At 42.4% G+C, this 22,463-nt stretch overlaps 1 protein-coding gene across 2 annotated transcripts in view; it reads left to right on the top strand.

Moving 5' to 3' along the window:
• LOC141123342 (cytosolic phospholipase A2 gamma-like) overlaps positions 1–22,463 on the top strand; it is a 230,560-nt gene that overhangs the window by 167,743 nt on the left and 40,354 nt on the right. For both annotated transcript variants that reach the window (XM_073612048.1, XM_073612049.1), the window contains exons 13-15: positions 5,295–5,345; positions 7,911–8,006; positions 19,810–19,967. In XM_073612048.1, the coding sequence (XP_073468149.1) occupies positions 5,295–5,345; positions 7,911–8,006; positions 19,810–19,967 (305 nt within the window). The remainder of the gene's footprint in view (positions 1–5,294; positions 5,346–7,910; positions 8,007–19,809; positions 19,968–22,463) is intronic.

The raw sequence follows: 22,463 nt of genomic DNA, 5'->3' as shown, positions 1-22,463 counted from the left end.
CATCTAAAGCTGATGTTTCATCTAAAAAAAATGGAATTTTAATTTGTATCATTTGTCAGGAGCCGCGGCATGGAGGATTACTCCACCTCTTTAAAGAAATTAGTAAATACCCCCCTCTCTGTCCCCCGCCCCTGCTGCTGAACTGATGGTGTCCATGGAACTTTTTTTAAATCACTTGGACCTACAGCCCATGGGAGTACTGTGCATGTGCCCAAAGGTATTTAACCGATTCAATACCAGAAATTTTCACCCCCTTCCTTGCCCAGGCCAATTTTCAGATTTCAGCGCTGTCACATTTTGAATGACAATTGCGCGATCATGTAACACTGTACCCATAGGACATTTTTATCATTTTTTTCACACAAATAGAACTTCTTTGGGTGGTATTTAATCACCACTAGTTTTTTTTTTTAATTTTTTGTAAAATAAATTTAAAATAAGTTTAAAAATGTTTTAAAAAAATATGTTTCCTGACAGACTCCATGGTAGCCTATGTGTGGGTTAACCCCGCCTCCTCTCCAATGCTAAAAGACCCTATACCCATAAATTTGAACTCACCGCTAGGGACTGCAATCCTTTTTCGTCTTCCTCCATGGACTTATATTTCGTTTGTTCCTGCTTGGCTGCCAGTCTGGATGACTCTGGATTCCGGCATACCATCTATGCGGTGCAAGCTCAGGGCCCAGCCATGGGTGGGCGAGTGGCTGTTTAGGCACAAGATACACCAGTGGTGGTGGGGAGATTGCCTCCGTATGCCTAGCATGGACATCCTGCAAACAAATCGGCTGGCAAGGTCTGCTGTTTTTTATTTCTTTCTCCATGGCAGCGTTTTTGTTCTTTTATGTTTTGTCTCCCTGCTTCTTCCCTTGTGGGCCCTGTAGATGCCTCTCATGGCGTCTGAAGCACTCCTGCATTCCAGGATGCTGCTTGCTTCTGTGCATGCGTTTGGCCTCCGTGACACTGAAGCTTGGCTCGCGCATGCGCAGAGTGGCAGAACACCCGGCGATTGCACAGGCGCCGTTCGGCGGCCCTCCTCTGCGCAGGTGTGAGGTGGGGATGTGGGGACGTCACTCGGGTGGGGGTTTTAAAAAGATCTCAGCCCCTGCTAAAATTGGGAGATCCTGCGGGCAGTGAGCGGCAGCTTCCTCGAGCCTGGGTATTGCTTGGGACAAGGTAAGCCTTTGTGGGGGAGCTCATAAAATATTCATAAATACAAAAGGTTCAAAATGGAGACCCTGTCTACCATCCAGCAAGCCATGCAGCTAGGCGATTGGCTAATTTCAATCGACTTCAAAGATGCTTATTTCCATGTGCCTGTGGCAGAGGAATTTCGCAAATATCTCCGATTCCAATTCGGACAAGTACATCTGCAGTTTACCTGCCTCCCATTCGGGCTGACAACATCACCCCAAGTCTTTTTGAAGGTTCTACTGGCCGTGATGGCCTTGTACCATTACCTCGATGACCTCCTGTTGCTGTCCCAGGACAAGGAGCAATTGTTGATCTACAAAGAGCAGGTTATCTCCACATTGATCGACTTTGGGTGGCTCCTAAACCTGGAGAAAACCCATTTAGTACCAGTCCAGTGCCTGATATACTTGGGGGCCCAGTTCAACACAGTGGAAAGCACCATCTCTCTTCCTGTGAAGAAGATCCCAGTTATTCGAGAAAGAAATTCACGGGCTCTGAACTCCTCATGCCTGAGGGCCTTACAGTGCCTAAGAATTATTGGCACAATGGTCTCTATGACCCCCATGATCAAGTGGTCTCTGTGGCGGTTACGCCCCTTTCAGATGGGTCCCTTCAGCAATGGAATTCGGGGGACATCAATTAGTCCATTTGCATAACTGTGATGAGGAGCAGCCTCTTTTGGTGGCTTCAGCACAGGAATAATCACTTGCCGCTCCATCGCCCCCTTCTCATGGGTCACAGTCACGACCAATGACATCGGTGCTGGTTGGGGAGCCCTCTGCATGTCAGAACTGGCATAAGGCAAGTGGGATGCTCGTCTCCACAATCCGGGCTCGAACATCCTGGAACTTTGGGTGGCCTGGTGTGTCCTTCCATTCTTCTCTCATCTCCTGAAAGGGGAGTCATTGGTACTAAGGATGGACAACATCACTGCAGTCTCTTATGTGAGGGGGCAAGGGGGCACTCGGAGCCCCGCCCTGCTCTAGGAGGTCAAATCCATCATGTCTTGGGCCCAGAAGAACCTGGCCAATATCTTGGCAGTCTTCATCCCTGGAGCCCAGAATGTCCAGGTGGACTTCCTGTCCCACACACAGCTGGACCACAACGAGTGGTCTCTTCATGTGCAGACGTGTGAGTGGATACTGTCCCTGGGAGTTGATCCCGAAGTGGATCTATTTGCATCCCCCTGTAACTTCAAGGTCAAGAAGTACTATACTTGAGTCCATTGCAGACAGGCCTTGGGAATAGATGCCCTGACAGATCGGTGGAGTTTCAACAGGGCATACGCCTTTGCCCGATGATCCTCAAGTCCTTACGGAGACTTCAAGCGGAAGCTGTCAACGTGGTGTTGATTGCGCCCTACTGGTCAGGCCATGGTTTCCCATCCTGACTCAGCTCAGCTTCCGGGACCCGATTCCTCTTCCGCTCAGGCCGGACCTTCTTTCTCAGGTAGCAGTCCTGCACCCTTGTACACCATTACTGAGACTGATGGTCTGGTTCTTGAGAGGGAGAGCTCATGAGCTCAAGAAAGGTGAGCATGAATAAAGTATATAAGAGAATATGGGCCAAGTTTGTCGAATTCTCATCCTCTACGAGCAGATCATTTAGGCATCCAGAGATCCAGGATATCCTCAGCTTCCTTCAATCTGGCCTAGATCTGTCTCTATTCATCAGCTCTCTTAGAGTCCAAGTCTCAGCCTTATCAGCCTTCTCCAGAATATCATGGGCTGTTTACCCGCTAATCTGGCAGTTCTTCCATGGGGCGTCAAGACTCAGGCCCCAAAGAAAACCAAGATTCCCCAAATGGGATCTTCCCCTTGTTCTCGACTCATTATCTGGACTCGGTTTCACGGGGTCTTCCCGCTTTCTAATCAAAGACCATTCTGTAAAAGTCGCCTTCTGGGTCGCTATCACTTCGGCCAAAGGGGTTTCTGAGATTGGTTCCTTGGGTCACGAAGAACAATTTCTGACTTTTTTACCGGACTGGGTGGTCCTCATCCCTATGCTCAGCTCAAATCCGAAAGTCACTTCAGTGTTCCATGAGAACCAAGAAATCATCCTACCTACATTCAGATCTCCAGGGTCCACCCAAGTTCATCCTCTGGATATAGGTAAAATACTGAAGGAATACCTACAAGCTACTTCCTCCTTTAGATGCACCAAATACCTGTTCATTCTGTACTCCGGCTGTAACAGAGGGAATCGAGCCTCAACCAGTCCATCCAGCAGGCTTATAGAGCTAAGGGCTTGGTTCCTTCAGAGGCGGTGACGGCACATTCCACCAGGGGTATGGCGGCTTTGTGGGCAGCGGCTCAGCATGTGGCTCCAGACGTCATCTGCAAAGAGGCCTTTTGGGCCTCCATTAATACGTTTATGTCACATTACTGCATAGAGCCTGCTTCTCTATCTTCTGTGAACTTTGGGTTAAGAATCCTGTTGGTTGATGGGGCAAATTAAATTTTTTTTGTTCAAGCATACCCATCCAGTGTGGTCTGGCTAGTTATTTCCCACATGTAGGCTTCCATGGAGTCTGTCAGGAAAACGGAACATTTATTATCAAATACTTACCGTAATTTTCCTTTCCTGATGGACTCCATGGCAGACGGAGTTCCCGCCCATTTGGTCAAAGAGTTGACTGGTTATGGAACGCAGTCCCTAGCGGTAAGTTCAAATTTATGGGTATGGGTTCCTATAGCATTGGAGAGGAGGCAGGGTTAACCCACACATAGGCTGCCATGGAGTCCATCAGGAAAGGAAAATTACGGTAAGTATTTGATAATAAATTTGATAATAAATTTTCTGTTTTTTTTTTTTTTTTTTTTTTTTTTTTTTACGGTATAAAATTTTACAAATAACAAAACTTTCTTCATAAATTTAGGCCAAAATTTATTCTGCTCTATTTCTTTGGTGAACATAACCCAAATCTGTATATATTATTTATTCTGTAGGAAACTTCCAGAGAGTCCACAAATTATGGGATATGTATCTGAAAATCGACCAATCCTGATGTACTAATGGCCGATCTCATTTTTTGACACCCTGAACTGTCAGGACAGTATAAATACCCCCCGAATGACCACTTTTTTGGAAAGTAGACAGTAGAATGTGTTTAGTAAGAGGCATGGTGAGTTTTTTTGGAAAATGAAGAAACTGTCTGCATTGTTGTGATTGGTCACAGCTAATCACATAGTACAAATGGGCTGTGATTGGCCCTGCCTGTACCGTGTGATCACTGTAACCAATCACAGCTAGCAAAACAATTGTACACAATGAATGGCATAAATCAAAGCCATTCAATGTTTACAATTGCCATGTGACCTGCTATGATTGGCCACAACAATTGCATGGTACCGGCAGTAGGCCAGCACACTGATCAGACATCAGCTGTGTCCAGCGGACATACGTGTGAGGAGCATTCCTGGAGGACGTCCACCCAGAGCCATAAAGGTCCCGCCCAGCCGTCATTTGACAATAGGCTGGATGGGAAGTGGTTAAGGGGTCCCCTCTCGGCTCCAGGGCCATTTGCTGAATTGATGATGGGGACCCGAGTGTGGTACATTCTGCTTTTTTGGTGGCACTGCTTGTGACCACTGCAACAGCTCCCATATGTAAAACCATGACAGAGTGCCACCTGCAGATAAAACTCAGTAATTACAGGAGAGATGTACATTCACAGATAAAGTGATCATTTAAATCTGATTCTAGAATGCACCAAATATTACCGATACTGTATGTTTAATGATATGATCTGTAACTTAACATTCTTATCACAGCTTCATTAGCTATACAGATTTTAGTTATGTTTGACATAATGTACCATTTTATCCATCATGTTGATTAAACCTCATGATGGACAACAAGAGACGGAACTACAATTATATTTAATGAAGCTTTTAGCATTACAGGAATTATGTCAGCTACACCATCTACTAGACATTACAGGTTATAATGTAGCAGTATAGAACATTCCATTATTCGTCATATGACATGTGATAAATCTTCCCTCCATTCAGAAATACATTTCCACAGAAAACTGTCTTTTATTCTTCTGTACATGTGACATTTGGGGTGATACTGATGACATCTTGTTTTATTTTGTCCAGAAATAAAAAAGAACCTGCAACTTCATTCTTCCTTTTTGGATTCTCTAGAAGGTATGTAATGCAGGAGGACTAATTTAAAGGATGAGGCAATACTAATGTCATCTTGTTTTATATACAACAGGGGTCTCCACATTTTCATATATAAATACATAAGGGGGATATGATCACCATGTATAAATATATAAGAGGGATATGATCTCCATCTAAAAAATATAAAAGGAGGGATATGATCACCATGTATAAATACATGAAGGGATATATGATGATCTCCATGTATAAATACATAAGGGGGATATGATCTCCATGTATAAATACATAAGGGGGATATGATCTCCATGTATAAATACATAAGGGGGATATGATCTCCATGTATAAATACATAAGGGGGGATATGATCACCATGTATAAATACATAAGGGGGATTTGATCTCCATGTATAAATATATAAGGGGGATATGATCTCCATCTATAAATATATAAGGGGGATATGATCTCCATATATAAATATATAAGGGGGATATGATCTCCATGTATAATACATAAGGGGGATATGATCTCCATCTATAAATATATAAGGGGGATATAATCTCCATGTTTAATACATAAGGGGGAATATGATCTCCATGTATAAATACATAAGGGGGATATGATATCCATGTATAAATACATAAGGGGGGATATGATCTCCATGTATAAATACATAAGGGGGGATATGATCTCCATGTATAAATACATAAGGGGGGATATGATCTCCATGTATAAATACATAAGGGGAATATGATCTCCATGTATAAATACATAAGGGGGGATATGATCACCATGTATAAATACATAAGGGGGGATATGATCTCCATGTATAAATACATAAGGGGGGATATGATCACCATGTATAAATACATAAGGTGGATATGATCTCCATGTATAAATACATAAGGGGGGATATTATCACCATGTATAAATACATAAGGGGGATATGATCGCCATGTATAAATACATAAGGGGGGATATGATCTCCATGTATAAATACATAAGGGGGATATGATCGCCATGTATAAATACATAAGGGGGGGGTATGATCTCCATGTATAAATATATAAGGGGGGATATGATCTCCATGTTTAATACATAAGGGGGATATGATCTCCATGTATAAATATATAAGGGGATATGATCTCCATGTTTAATACATAAGGGGGATATGATCTCCATGTATAAATGCATAAAGTGGGGATATGATCTTCATGTATAAATACATAAGAGGGGGTATGATCTCCATCTATAAATACATAAGGGGGGATATGATCTCCATGTATAAATACATAAGGGGGATATGATCTCCATGTATAAATACATAAGGGGGATATGATCTCCATGTATAAATACATAAGGGGGATATGATGTCCATGTATCTCTCTCTCTCTCTCTCTCTCTCTCTCTCTCTCTCTCTCTCTCTCTCTCTCTCTCTCTCTCTCTCTCTCTCTCTCTCTCTCTCTCTCTCTCTCTCACTCTCTGCAGTCTATTCCTCTCTTAATACAAGAAAGGACTTTGCTCGCTTTAGAAACTGCAGCCTGGAATTGCATGTTATTATTAGGCTTATGATCTATCAGAACACCCAGATTCTTCACCACCATTGACTCTCCCAACTGTTCTCCTCCTAGCATGTGTGATTATTAAGTCTATGATCCAACAGAACACCCAGATCCTTCATTATTGAATCCTCCATGCTGCTGTCCCCCTAAAATTTACATTTATTATGTTAATGGTCTACCAGTATACCCAGGTCCTTCTCCATCATTGACTCAAAAACACAAAACTCAAACCCAATAAGGGCACCAAACAAGCATCCAAGAGTTTAAGATTTTTAATGATGATTGATTCATATCAGGAAATTTCTAGTGCTTTTTAGGGGGCCAAGAACACTTCGCCTTCATCTGCGATTTACTGATTTAATCATTTTCAGGACTTAGGGCAGTATTAGTTAATGCAGAAGAATTTTTTTTTTTTTACCCCCCAAAACATGACTGAGGAGAAGATATTGAAGTGATCTGGAAATATCCTTATATTTTTTTCTAGGCCTCACTAAGGGGAAGTTTTGGAAACCTAAAATGCATTGCGTACTTTTTGGATTGTCCCACTGACTTTTTTTTTTTTTTGATAATAAAATCATTTATATTTTTTATACATAATTTTTTCTTTCTTTTTACAATATTTTGTTATTTGGGGTGTGCAGGTTTTCAGACTTTGTATATGTGTCATATCACGCTATAGTTTTTTTTTTTACATTATCCCTCAAGCCAAGGAGATCCTGTGGGGTGTAGAAGCCGTCTGCTCAGAACCAGATCCTTTACATCAACATCGATAATATAAGATGGTAATACCAGTGAGATAACCCTACAGGTCTAACACTATTTTCCACTTTCTTCAAATATTGGATATTCTCTATATTTTGCATGTGTGGGGAAAGATGGTGGTGCCCAGTGAAGTATTTGGCGGGTCATATACATGTGGATCATGTACGCTGTTTTGCACAAAGTTACCGTTATACTCTTGTATTAATTTTCTCTTGTCTGACAATGGTTCAGGTCACTTTTAAGATTTTTTTTTTGTTTTCTCTAGATGTCTATGACGATATTGTAGTGATAAAGAACATCATATCTTGTCTTTTGGCGTGGAAATGGGGAACAACAAACAATTTCCTCTACAAATGCAAAAGTGAGCATACCGTATGTGTGACATTATTACTAAGAGACATTCTCTAAATCAGAAACTGATTATTGACCACCAGATAGGATCCATAGTTCTAGATGGTGTATGACCTCCCTGACCTTCCAATCTCCAGTTCCAGTAAGGTCAGATTTCTACCTTCAATGTTTTGATACCACGGTAATGTGCTATTGATGTGTTTGTTGTGATGTAAAACCGTAAAACCGTTTTTCTCAGATTGCTGGGGTGGATATCAAAAAACTGATTGATAGTTGTGGCAGCGACAGGTAATAAAGTGAATGGAAACATAGGGTAGGAGAGTGGAAGAGCTGTGTACATAAAGGATTAGGTCAAATTGAATAGCAGGGGGAGGAGCGAGGAGGGATAAAAGAAAAGAATATACAGAGGCCGCATTAGTGGATAAAAGTATATAGGGAATGGCTGGAGGGACAGGGTGAAGTGCTTTAACAACTCAAGCTTTAGCTAGTCACCCCCATATCCAACACCTACGGGAAACTAAGTACCCATAGGTAGGTGCTGGGAAATTTAGGTTAGATATTCCCCTTGTTTTTTTTTGTTTTTTTTCTCAGTGGTCGCCCAGGTCCAGGTGAGGATGGAGGGGTTATGTGTTACATCATTAAATTCTAGAGGCCTTAATATTCCCGAAAAACGTAAAATGTTACTAAATGACCTCAAACGCCTCAAAACGGATGTGGGTATGGTGCAAGAAACACATCTGAAGAGGGGAGCATTCCCCTATCTTCAAAACAGATATTTTCCAAATGTATACCACACCTCGAACCAGGAAGCTAAAACTAAAGGGGTAGCTATCTTAATCTCCAATGGCATTGCTTGGTTGGATAAATGCCTGGATGTAGGGGGAAGATATACTTTTCTCAAGGGTTTTATAGGAACAGTAAAGGTGACTTTAGCAACCATCTATGCCCAAATGTACATCTTGAATAAAGTTCTTTCCAAACTAAAGGAATTTAAGGAGGGAAAATTGATTATAGGGGGGACTTCAATGTCCACCTAGATCCTAAATAGATACCTCTAATGGAACATCTTCAGTTTCTAATGGAATTAGGAAAAGTATCTCTTGGAAGTTAGATGAATTCCAATTAATAGACGCCTGGCGGGCCTTCCATGCAGAAGATAGGGACTTTACATATTTCTCTAACCCCCATCAATCATACTCACGAATTGATTTCTTTTTAATACCACAACAGATACTCTCGATGGTACAGGATATACTAATAGGAAACTATAACTTGGTCAGGCCATGTGCCAGTTACAATTAGGATATCCCTGACGAGCGCAACTCAAAGGATGGAATGGAGATGGCGCTTAAATGAAAGCCTATTGCAGTATCCTGAAATCCGAGAGGATCTGACTAAAAGAATTAATTCATATTTTCAATAATATTTTAATAAAACATGGGTCTCAAATAAACAGGGCCAGAGAGGAGCAGACAACGGGGTTACTGGAGAGGATGCCGGAAATAGCGAAACAACATAAGAAGACATTGAGGAATTGAAATAGCACACCTGAGAAGACAACTTTCTGATCTTCCTTGGTATAAAGCAAAGGCAATACTATAACAAGGGAGGAGGGTGTTATATGAATCTGGAGATAAGTGTGGTAAAGTGTTGGCAAAAAAAACTAAAAGAACAACAGACACGGTCATATATACCATGCATTAAAACAAAAGGAGGTCAAAAACTCTCAATGCCGAAAGAGATTTAAGGGAATTCAGAGATTACTTTTTTTAGTTATATAATCTTCCAGTGCCTCCCTTACCATCCTTGTCATTGGAAGACTACTTAACCTCCTCGCATTTAGTTAGATTGCTGTCCCCAGTTCGAAGAGAACTGGAGATGCCAATCACAATAGAGGAAGTGTCTACAGCAATGAAGACGATGAAATACAGGAAGGCACCAGGTCCAGATGGGTTCTCTTTACAATATTTTAAAAGTTTTTTTCCATCATTAGGCCCATACATGACTAGAACATTTAATGTTTTAGGACAAATATCAGCTCCTCCATTGGAGGCATAAAGTGCACATATTGTGGTAATACCAGAAGAAGGGAAGGATCCATCGGTGTGCAGTAGTTATCACCCGATATCATTACTGAACGTGGACTTGAAAATATTCACAAAGATATTCGCATCACGTTTACAATCCCATCTGATGCAATTGGTACATTTGGATCAAGTAGGGTTTATCCCTACACGGGAAGCTAGAGATAGCACTATTAAAGTACTGAATCTGATCCAATATGTAAACCAAAAGAAGATGCCGAGTATCTTTGTGAATACAGATGAGGAAAAGGCTTTTTATAGGGTCAATTGGCCCTTCATGTTAGAAGTGTTAAAACACATGGGCCTGGGGGATCCAATGTTACACTGGATAGCCGGGATATATTCTACATCACAAGCCCTGGTGAAGGCTAATGGGGTACATTCAGAAAATGTTTCAATATCAAATGGGACGCGCCAGGGATGCCCCCTATCGCTCCATCCTGTTTGCTTTGACATTGGAGCCCTTATTAAACAGAATCCGACAGAACCCCGATATCAGAGGTATCCCTCTGGGGAAAAAAGGAGTATAACGTCTCTACGTATGCGGATGACTTACTTTTTTCACTTACTAGCCCACAAATATCATTACTAAACCTTATAAAGGAAGTGGAGCGTTACGGAGCTCTGTCGAATTTTAAGATAAATTATAGCAAATCTGAGGCGATGGGGGTGTCCCTGGAGGGCCCCATACAAACGAGCCTAGAGAACAACTTTAAGCTGAGGTGGACATCAACTGCATTAAAATACTTAGGAATACAGATTTCACCTAAGTTAACAGATACCTATGCCCGGAATTTTTTACCCCTACTCAGAGAAGTTGGAATATTATTAGATAGATAAAGTAAAGCCAGACATTCTTGGTTCGAGAGATGCAATATACTGAAAATGAACATAGTACCAAAATTCCTGTATTTTTTCCAGGCACTACCAGTTTCTGTTCAATTGGCCTTCTTTAGTCAAATTTGAGCGGTTTTTACAAAATTTATCTGGGCGAGTAGGCGCCCAAGGATTAACAGAAGCCTGTTGACCCTATCTAAAGAAGCAGGAGGAATAGCGGCGCCTGATTTATGTAAGTATTATCAGGCTGCCCAGCTAGGTAGAATAATCGATTGGTGCCGACTAGGGATGAGCCGAACACCCCCCTGTTCGGTTCGCACCAGAACATGCGAAAAGGAAAAAAGTTTGTTTGAACACGCGAACACCGTTAAAGTCTATGGGACATGAACATGAATAATCAAAAGTGCTAATTTTAAAGGCTTATATGCAAGTTATTGTCATAAAAAGTGTTTGGGGACCTGGGTCCTGCCCCAGGGGACATGGATCAACGCAAAAAAAAGTTTTTTCAGGAGCAGTGATTTTAATAATGCTTAAAGTCAAACAATAAAAGTGTAATGTCCCTTTAAATTTCATAGCTGGGGGGTGTCTATAGTATGCCTGTAAAGGGGCGCATGTTTCCCGTGTTTAGAACAGTCTGACAGCAAAATGACATTTCGAAGGAAAAAAGCCATTTAAAACTACTCGTGGCTATTGCATTGCCGGTCCGACAATACACATAGAAGTTCATTGATAAAAACGGCATGGGAATTCCCCACAGGGAAACCCCGAACCAAAATTTAAAAAAAAAAATGACGTGGGGGTCCCCCTAAATTCCATACGAGGCCCTTCAGGTCTGGTATTGATATTAAGGGGAACCCCGGACAAATTTTTTTTAAAAATGACGTGGGGGTCCCCCTAAATTCCATACCAGACCTGCAGGTCTGGTATGGATTTTAAGGGGAACCCCGCGCCCAAAAAAAAAATGGCGTGGGGTCCCCCCAAAAATCCATACCAGACCCTTATCCGAGCACGCAACCTGGCAGGCCGCAGGAAAAGAGGGGGGATGAGAGAGCGCCCCCCCTCCTGAACCGTACCAGGCCACATGCCCTCAACATTGGGAGGGTGCTTTGGGGTAGCCCCCAAAACACCTTGTCCCCATGTTGATGAGGACAAGGGCCTCATCCCCACAACCCTGGCCGGTGGTTGTGGGGGTCTGCGGGCGGGGGGCTTATCGGAATCTGGAAGCCCCCTTTAACAAGGGGACCCCCAGATCCCGCCCATCCCCCTGTGTGAAATGGTAAGGGGGTACAAAATGTTGAGGTCTAATAACTGACCAACAATAGAACTTTTAATGCAACCGGGAGGACAATATGAAATACCTTTCTGGCAGGCACGACAGATTAGACATTTTTTGGAAACATTGGGGTCACTGGAAAATTATAGACAACCATGCACAAAATTTGAGAGGTATTGTGAGGAGAAGGGGCCTCTCTCCCATGTTACCTCTAATGGGGCGTACACCTGGGCGGACTTTCCGACCGGACTGGTCCGACGGACTTTTGACAGACTTCCGACAGACTTTTTTTTTTTTTTACGAATGGACTTGCCTACACACGACCAGACTACGGACGGACATGCATACACACGACCAGACTTTCCGGCAGACTATGTCTGCCGGTCTTCCGGATGGAGTTACGATGGACTTTCCGAATGAACGGACTTACCCACACACGAACAAGTCCGTTCATTTTGAACGTGACTCGGATACGACGGGACTAGAAAAGGAAGTCAATCTTGTCGCGTTTATCAGCTAGATTGATACCTTGCAGGCCCTGTCGCGGGGCATAGCAGGCCCTTAAGTCTGGTATGAATTTTAAGGGGAACCCTCTACGCCAAAAAAACGGCATGGGGTCCCCCCAAAATCCAGACCCTTATCCGAGCACGCAGCCCGGCCAGTCAGGAAAGGGGGTGGGGACGAGCGAGCGCCCCCACTGAACCGTACCAGGCTACATGCCATCAACATGGGGGGTGGGTGCCTTGGGGGAGGGGGGCGCCCTGCGGCTCCCCACCCCCAAGCACCTTGTCCCCATGTTGATGAGGACAAGGGCCTCTTCCCGACAACCCTGGCCGTTGGTTGTTAGGGTCTGGTCGGAAAGTCCGCCCCTGTGTACGCTGCATAAGATATATGCTCTGTTGACAGCCCCTCCGGAGGACTTTAGAATGTTAAGTCTGGGAAAATGGCAGAGAGATCTGGAACAAATCTTTCCTGAGGACCCGGCATTTTTCCTTCTGCAATGCTCACAAATTCCAATGGAGAGGTATAAAAATTTGATCATAAGTCACTTGGTAAACGCAGCCAAAAGCTGCATTACTAAGTGCTGGAAAGATCCAAGAGCACCCCAGATATCCATGTGGCTCAATAAATTAAGAAGCATTGGAATTATGGAAAACCTGATACCTATGCCTCTGGATAGAAGAGAACATATATCTCAAATATTGGCACCCTGGGAGACATTCTTGCAAACGGAGGAGGGGAAGAAGCTGATTGGAGAGGAACCAGGGGAGTAGTTTAGGCAGGAACGTTAAAATTGAGATATATAGGCATATGATCCTGAACCTATCTGGGCAGGGGGGGGGCACTGACGGGGGGAGGGGTGGGGTGGGAAAAAAAGGACGTCAATTTTGTTTGGGTGCAACGTCGCACGACCGCGCAATTTTCAGTTAAAATTACGCAGTGCTGTATCAGAAAAAATGGCCTGGTTATCAAGGGGCAAATTCTTCCGGGGCTGAATTGGTTAAGGTTGTCACTAAGAAGACCTTTTGAATATGAGCAACTGCCTACGAGGGGATTTTTCTTGACAATCCTGTTGTGTCTCTGGGACAGGAAGTTAAATTTAACACAAACTGCAAAAAAAAAAAATCTCTATTCAAAAAAAAGTTTTTGTTTTTCCAGCAAACTGGAAATAAAGGGAGTTATTGCATCTCCAAAAAATTACATTGTTCTTAACCTCTTCCCACCCACCCAGTGCTGCCCTTTAACCGGGTCTTAAAGCGGAGTTCCACCCAGAAGTGGAACTTCCGCTTATCTGATTCCTCCCCCTCCGGTGCCACATTTTGCACCTTTCGGGGGGAGGGGAGAGTGTTTTGACAGGTACCCGGTCCCCATTTCCGTCAGACCTCGCCGCAGGGAGGTACATCAAAAGTTAGCCCCCTCCTCCTTCCCCTGCTGCCGGGAAGCCAAGAGCGCACATGCACAGTAGAGACCTGGCTGTGAAGCCGCAAGGTTTCTTTACCGGCAATGGCGGGCAGGAGCAGCTGACAGCTGATGCAAACATTGGCTGGGGTGCCGACATCGCTGGATTCCAGGACAGGTAACTGTCCTATTATTAAAAGTCAGCAGCTATAGTATGTGTAGCTGCTGACTTTTAATTTTTGGAGGGGGGCACACCGCTTTAAGGAGGGGGGTGGGATGGACTTTTTGATCATGTCACCACTGTGATTGGCTGTTAGTGGTCACATGATCAATATTCTTTTATCTTTGCGCCTGATGAAAAAGTAGAGACCAGGGATGAGCCAATGGTTCAGTCCAAAGTTTGGCTGTTCAGGCTTTCAGATGAACATCCAAACCTTCTTCTGTCCAGTCAACTGTTCAGCAGGAGCCAAATTTGATATATGACAGTTTCCCACTGTCAATAGGTACTAAGAAGGCATTTATAGTAAACCGCTGTTGTCACTGCCAGCACCATTGACTTACATGGCCAGGAATCCCTGATCTCATAAGCTAGTAGTAGTGATATCATTGCCCATATATGGCCACTGACGTTGACCAAATATGGTCGTATTTGGTCATTTATAGTCCTTATTCACAGTGTTAGAATATCCCCATGTGCAAAGTTCCCTAATCAACAATCCTCCTCAAGTAATCTTCTCACCAATATCTTAAATGCTCACCAGATAGTAAGATCCCCTCTTGTATAATGGGTCAAATCACACTTGTATTCAACTACAATCCAGTGTCTAAATCAACAGAAAAAGATTATCGTGCTAACACAAAAACATGTACCACAAGAAAAAGCTGCAGCTCTAAAATTGTGGGATATGCACAATTAAATAGATAATAAATAAACATGAACCGCGCTACAAACAGGTGTAATTTTATATAGATAGATCCCTAAAGGACCCACATAAGTGTCAGAAATAAACACTGAAAACAATTAAGTGATTAAGGGAAGAGATAAAACAATAAAAAGTCCCAGCATTAAAATGAAGTCCAAATGTAAAAACCCAATGATCTCCAATAAGAGTGCAATAAAGCTAACAAATTCTTCAGATGTCACGATGTGAAAAATTCACCACCAGGTAAATTGAACGCTTACCAAAGGCAAGCTATAAATCAGCTTGTAAATAGACCAGGTGCCCGGTCAGCGATACCGTCCTGATACGACTTCACAGTGTGGAGAAAGGCAGAACAGGATGGCTCCGTCCAGTGGATCAATGGGCTATCATCAGGGAGGACCCAAAAAAAGTAAAAAGACAGCTCTCCATAGCGCAAATCAGTTGGTATTTAAGATTTATTTGAATAAAGATTACACTTACATAAAAAATGGAATTAAAAGCAAGGATGCAAAGATAAAACACAGCAGCCGGCCGGCCTGCCAACACCCTTTCAAGACTATTTGGTCATATTTGGTCATTTATTGTTCTTATTCACAGTGTTAGAATATCCCCATGTGCAAAGTTCCCTAATCAACAATCCTCTTCAAGTAATCTTCTCACCAATATCTTAAATGCTCACCAGATAGTAAGACTCCCTCTTGTATAATGGGTCAAATCACACTTGTGCTCAAGTACAATCCAGTGTCCCTCTCTCCTCTTCCCTCCATTGCTTGTCACACCTTCTGTTCAATAATTCCTCATGGAAAAACAAAAACCATCATAGAGTGATACTATCAAACCAAAACTGTGCTTCCCCACACTTTGTTTATTGTGCTCGCATAAATATGTAGTGACCTCAACACTATGCCACCAACAATCTTCCACCATCAGGTGTCCTCTCATGCAATGCAGCCTCACCAGAGCCTTGCAAGCATAATCGGTCTAGCATACACCCTATCTTCATGCTCCTCTTCTCTGCTACCTTCTCCAGAGTCACCATTCCACCTAAAAAAAAAGAGCTTTCAATAGTGTAGTGTTTTTAAGTAAAAACATATTTTTTTTTCCCAGTATGCTTATATGTACAAGGGAAAGATCACACATCCATTAAAAGATGGCCGCACTGCAAATTCCGGTCCCTGCGCTTGATAAAGTCTAATGGAATGAAAGGTGTTGAGAAAGTGAGGTCATCACAGGCAACAGAAGTGTGTCACAGGAACCAGAATTTGTGGTGCGGCCATCTTTGTGGCACTAGATGGCGCTGATGATATAGGAACCACACATCATAGAGGAAGTGTGGGAATTTTCATCCTGATTGTACGATGTTTGTCCTATTCATACAACAAATGTTTCATACATCGGCCTCTTACTGTCTCTTCTGCATTAAAAAGCCTGCAGTGTCCACTTTAATAAAACCTGTAGATTTAAAAATCTTATAATTGACTTTACAAACCTAAAATTTGTGTGAGATTTTTGTGTATGGCTTTACATGTTCTCTCATCTGGAAATTCTGAAAATATTAGTAAGAGTGTCTCTATTTTTTTAACGTAAAAAACTGATGAGACAATAGAATGTTCACAAGTGCACCTGAACATGTTTTGACTTTCTTTTGTGTGATATTATTATTATTTTTCCTTTCAATAAGTTTTTATTAGATTTTATAGCTTCACAATAGATATGAGAAAACAGTAGAGTTAAGGCACTTATTACACTGTGCACAACCTGGTACATGAGCTCAAATCCCAGTAAACAATTTTTCAACAAAGAGCTTGCTCAAGCTAATAATATGGAATAGGTAGTGGAGAGAAGATAAAAAGAGTAACGTAAAAACAATTTGACAATTCAACAAACACAGTCAGATACTATCGTGTCACACTGCAATCATGTAAAGAGTGGTTTCAATGGTCTGAGAGCTTCAAATACCACACCAGCCAAGGATGCCATTGGTCAACAATGGCCGAGTATTTACCAATACTGGACGCAAAGAGTACTTCATAGTACTTCATAGGTTTGTTAGGGAATCTTAGTGAACAAAGAGCATCATGAAGGCCAAGGAACACACCAGACAGGTCAGGGATAAAGTTGTGGAGATGTTTAAAGCAGGGTTAGGTCATAAAATAGTATCTCAAGCTTTGAACATCTCACAGGGCACTGTTCAATACTTCATCCGAAAATAGAAAGTGTTTGTCACAACTGCAAACCTACCAAGACATGGCCGTCCACCTAAACTGACAGGCTGGACAAGTAGAGCATTCATCAGAGAAGCAGACAAGAGGCCCATGGTAACTCTAGAAGAGCTGCAGAGATCCACAGCTCAGGTGGGAGAATCTGTCCACAGGACAACTATTAGTCGTACACTCCACAAATCTGTCCTTTATGGAAGAGTGGCGCGAAGAAAGCCATTGTTGAAAGAAAGCCATAAGAAGTTTAATTTGCAGTTTGCGAGAAGCCATGTGGGGGACACAACAAGCATGCGGAAGAAGGTGCTCTGGTCAGATGAGACCAAAACCAAACTTTTTGGCCTAAAAGCAAAATGCTATGTGTGGTCGAAAACTAACACTGCACATCACCCTGAATACACCACCCCCACTGTGAAACATGGTGGTGGCAGCATCATGTTGTGAGGATGTTTTTCTTCAGTAGGGACAAGGAAGCTGGTCAGAGTTGATGGGAAGATGGATGGAGCCAAATACATGGCAATCTTAGAAGAAGACCTGTTAAAGTCTACAAAAGACTTGAGACTGGGGCGGAGGTTCACTTTCCAGTAGAACAACGACCCTAAACATACAGCCAGAGCTACAATGGAATGGTTTAGATCAAAGCATATTCATGTGTTAGAATGTCTCAGCCACAGTCCAGACCTAAATCCAATTTAGAATCTGTGGCAAGACTTGAAAATTGCTGTTCGCAGATGCTCTCCATCAAATCTGACAGAGCTTGAGATATTTGCAAATAAGAACGGGCAAAATTGTCACTATCTAGATGTACAAAGCTGGTAGAGACATCCCCAAAAAGACTTGCAGCTGTAATTTCAGCAAAATGTGGCTCTACAAAGTATTGACGCAGGGGGCTGAAGACAAATGCCCCCCACACATATTTATTTGTAAAAAAAAAAAATTGAAAACCATTTATTACTTTCCTTCCACTTCACAATTATGTGCAACTTTGTGTTGGTCTATCACATAAAATCCCAATAAAATACATTTACGTTTTTGGTTGTAACGTGACAAAATGTGGACAATTTCAAGGGGTATGAATACTTTTTCAAGACACTGTATCTAATATAGAGTGGAAGGTGTGAAGGAAGCTGCCTTAGGAGCGGGTATGATACCTAAGTAAGAAATTCCACTATCCTTCCATACATAGGGAAATTGTTGTTGGAGGACCATTTAATTGTTATTAGTAAACCTAAGTCTAGAACATATGATTTTTTTCTCATTCACTTTATAATAAGTTATAAAAGTTGCAAAGCCTGGTGCACCAAAGCTAGGGAAGTCTCCACCTCTGTAAGCATCAGAATGATATCGTCTGTAAAAAGGCTAACAGTATGCGTTCTATTTTCCAACTTGAACCCCTTTATCTGAGGATGTGATAAATGTAGCCTTAGGTGCCATTAGTAAGTTAAAAATAAATGGGAGGAGAGGACACCCCTGGCGGGTGCCATTGGATATATTGAAACGGGGTTGATGGGATACCGTGTATATATACACCTGAGCAGAGCTTTTTTTCTCAAACAATAGGTGCTGGAACTTAACCACGGCCCCACAAAACCCCTCCCCCTACACACACCCTCCAAATCACATCAAATAGTGAGTGTTTTCAGTCAAATTTCATGAAAACAGTAGGAGGGTCTTAAAGGGGCATTAAATACCAGGATTGCATTACATAGAGAGTGCAGAGCTGTCACTTGTAAACACAGAAACCAGACTTCTGTGTTTACAAGTGATTGTGGTGAGCAGGCACCAAAGGGTCTGAGCCAGAGGTGGTGGAACCAAGTTCCCCTTAAAAAAAAATCCCTGCACCTGAGCAGAGGGCTTTGTGTACAGTTCCATAATTGCTGAGTGGATTGGGCCTCTAAAACCAAACCTAGCAAGCACCTGAGTTAGGTACTTCCAGTGTATTCTGTCAAACGCCTTCTCTGTATCCAAAGCGAGGAGCAGAGAAGGCTTTCTTTCCTTGTTGCCTAGATCAGTGGTCTCCAAACTATGGCCGGGGGCCAGACGAAGCCCTTTACTTGCTTTTAACCGGCCCTTGGGGGTGTTATTTTATTCATTGGCACAAGTGAAGGACACAGTTCCTCCCAATGACACCAATGATGGGGCAGAATTCCTCCCAATGATGGGGCACAATTCCTCCCAATAACACCAATGATGGGGCACAATTCCTCCCAAATTACACCAATGATAGGGGGATTTTGTACTCCTGATGGCCGCGGTCCGGCCCCCTTAAAGTCTGAAGGACAGCAAACCGGCCCTTTGTTTAGAAAGTTTGGAGACCCCTGGGCTAGATGTATGACATTAATCAGCTGCCTAGTAGCGTCTGGCGACTGATGACCTTTTGTAAATCCCAATTGGTCTAAATGAATGATGGAAGGTAGTATGTTGTATGTCCACCAGCCTAGTAGGTCTTTATTCAACAAAGAAATAGGGCGAAAACTAGTAACAGGATCCTTCCCTGGCTTCGGTAGTGTAACTGTTAATGGTTTGAGCATTTCAGAGGACATTATAATTATTTTTATTGATTTATTGATTTATTTTGTAGAAAAAATCCCAAAAGGCTGCGACCTCTTTCATAAAAAGCACATCCATCTGATCGATGCCGGGTTGGAAATTAATACTCCGTACCCGTTAGTGTTACGTCCTCATCGCAAAGTAGATCTGATTTTGTCTTTTGACTTCAGTCAAGGAGATCCATTTGAGGTAACCACATTTTATGGTCATTCAATGCAACTTGCCAACAGCAGATATAAAACGTATTGAAAAACACAAATCATTAAATAATTATGGGAAAGGAGCTGAGATGCCCTGGGTTCAGTTCAAGCATTGTTCTTCAAATAAGTTCAGATGCCAAACCCTAACCCCACTAAAATCAATGGGAGCCAAATCTGTCATACTAAACATGCACATTGATGGGGGGGATTAAAAACTAGCATGGGGGAGATGGGTACTGCCTTGGGGAACATGTATCAATGCAAAATATATATATATATATATATATATATATATATAGTATCTCACAAAGTAAGTACACCCCTCACATTTTCGTAAATATTTTCTTCTATCTTTTCATGTGACAACACTGAAGAAATGATACTTTGCTACAATGTAAAGTAGTGAGTGTACAGCTTGTATAACAGTGTAAATTTGCTGTCCCCTCAAAATAACTCAACACACAGCCATTAATGTCTAAATCGCTGGCAACAAAAGTCAGTACACCCCTAAGTGAAAATGTCCAAATTGGGCCCAATTATCCATTTTCCCTCCCTGGTGTCATGTGACTCATTAGTGTTACAAGGTCTCAGGTGTGACTGGAGAGCAGGTGTGTTAAATTTGGTGTTATCGCTCTCACTCTCTCATACTGGTCACTGGAAGTTCAACATGGCACCTCATGGCAAAGAACTCTCTGAGGATCTGAAAAAATCAGAGGTTCTTAACCTTTCTAGTGCCGTGACCCCTTGATAAAATTTCCCAAGTTGTGGGGACCCCTAACAGTAAAATTATTTTTGTAACGTGGGTTGTCAGCACACAAGGCAAGACAACCCACAGACATTTAGAGCTCCCCGAGTCCCTTCCACTCGTACAGTATTAAAACCCCTTATGGTACATTTTAGGATGTACCACTCTTTCTCTTTGTTCTCTTTTCTTTCCCTTTTATCTCTCTCTATCCTAATTTCTTGTTTTTTTCCCATCCCTCTTTAGCCATCTTTTTTGTTGTTTCTCTTATTCTTTCTCTCCCTTTTTCTTTGCTCCTCCCCCTCTTTTCCTCTCCCTTCCATGTATTCTCTATTTTTATTCCTTCTCTTATTCCTTGGTGGGGGGAATGGGATAAGTGGCAGTGCTGGTAGGGGGTAGGATCAGTAGCAGTGCTGGTGGGAGTTCTGATCAGCCAGTTTAGGTGCTCTTGATCATTAGTGCAGCCTCATCAGTGCCCATCAATGGAGCCTCATCAGTGCCCATCAATGGAACCTCATCAGTGCCCATCAATGGAGCCTCATCAGTGCCCATCAATGGAGCCTCATCAGTGTCCATCAATGGAGCCTCATCAGTGCCCATCAATGGAGCCTCATCAGTGCCCATCAATGGAACCTCATCAGTGCCCATCAATGGAGCCTCATCAGTGCCCATTAGTGCAGCCTCATCAGTGCCCATCAATGAAGCCTCATCAGTGCCCATCAATAGAGCCTCATCAGTGCCCATCAATGAAGCCTCATCAGTGCCCATCAATGGAGCCTCATCAGCACACATCGGTGCCGTCTCATCAGCACTCCTAAGTAAAGAAGAAAAATTACTTATCTGCAAAATAGTAAAACAGAAACAAAAAAAACTTTTATTTTCAAAATGTTCGGCCTTTTTTCATCAAAAAATAAAAAAGATCACAAGGTAAGGGGTCGGATCAACCCCTTACTCCGATCTGTGATCGAGCGAGTAGGGGGCGCGCAGGCCGCTTGAGCACAGGAGGGCGTCAATAGATGTACTCCCGGCAAAGCAGGTCCGCTCTGTAACCGTCATTCGGCTATAGCGTGGATCTGAAGTAGTTAAAGGAATATTTCATTTTTATTGTTTCATTTTAAGCATTATTAAAATCACTGCTCCCAAAAAAAGTTTGTTTTTAAAACTTTTTTTGCATTGATCCATGTCCCCTGGGGCAGGACCCGGGTCCCCAAACACTTTTTTATGGCAATAACTTGCAGGTAAGCCTTTAAAATTAGCATTTTTTATTTTTCATGTTCGTGTCCCATAGAGTTTAACGGGGTTACATTTTTTGCCTGTTCGCAAGTTCTGGTGCAAACCGAACCAGTGGGGGTGCTCGGCTCATCCCTAGCTAGAACCATGTTCCTGACATGTGGTGCCCCTCAAATAAATACCAGACTTTCAGCTTGAATAAGGGTCTGGTATAGATGTTAAGGGGGGTCACTTTTTGCCGGCTGGCAAATGTCATTTAGTTGCAGTTGTTTTTTCAACATGTCACTTCTGCTGGAATACATTGTATAGACAGAGTCATTACTGAAGATAACAATGTCATATGTATGTGTGTGTATGTGTGTATATATAATAGTGTTACTGCACATAAAATGTACACATTGTATACCATAGTTTGCCCTGTTTAAAATGACACTTAAAATAATGATTCTGGTTATTTACAAATACAGTCAAGTTTTTTTTATTTTATTTTTTAAATGTTGTGTTTTTTTTAAA

The sequence above is a fragment of the Aquarana catesbeiana genome, linkage group LG01, assembly GCF_042186555.1.
Source record: "Aquarana catesbeiana isolate 2022-GZ linkage group LG01, ASM4218655v1, whole genome shotgun sequence".
In the NCBI taxonomy this organism is placed as follows: domain Eukaryota; kingdom Metazoa; phylum Chordata; class Amphibia; order Anura; family Ranidae; genus Aquarana; species Aquarana catesbeiana.
The sequence above is the reverse complement of the archived record's forward strand: the minus strand, read 5'-3'. Positions and strand labels throughout refer to the sequence as shown.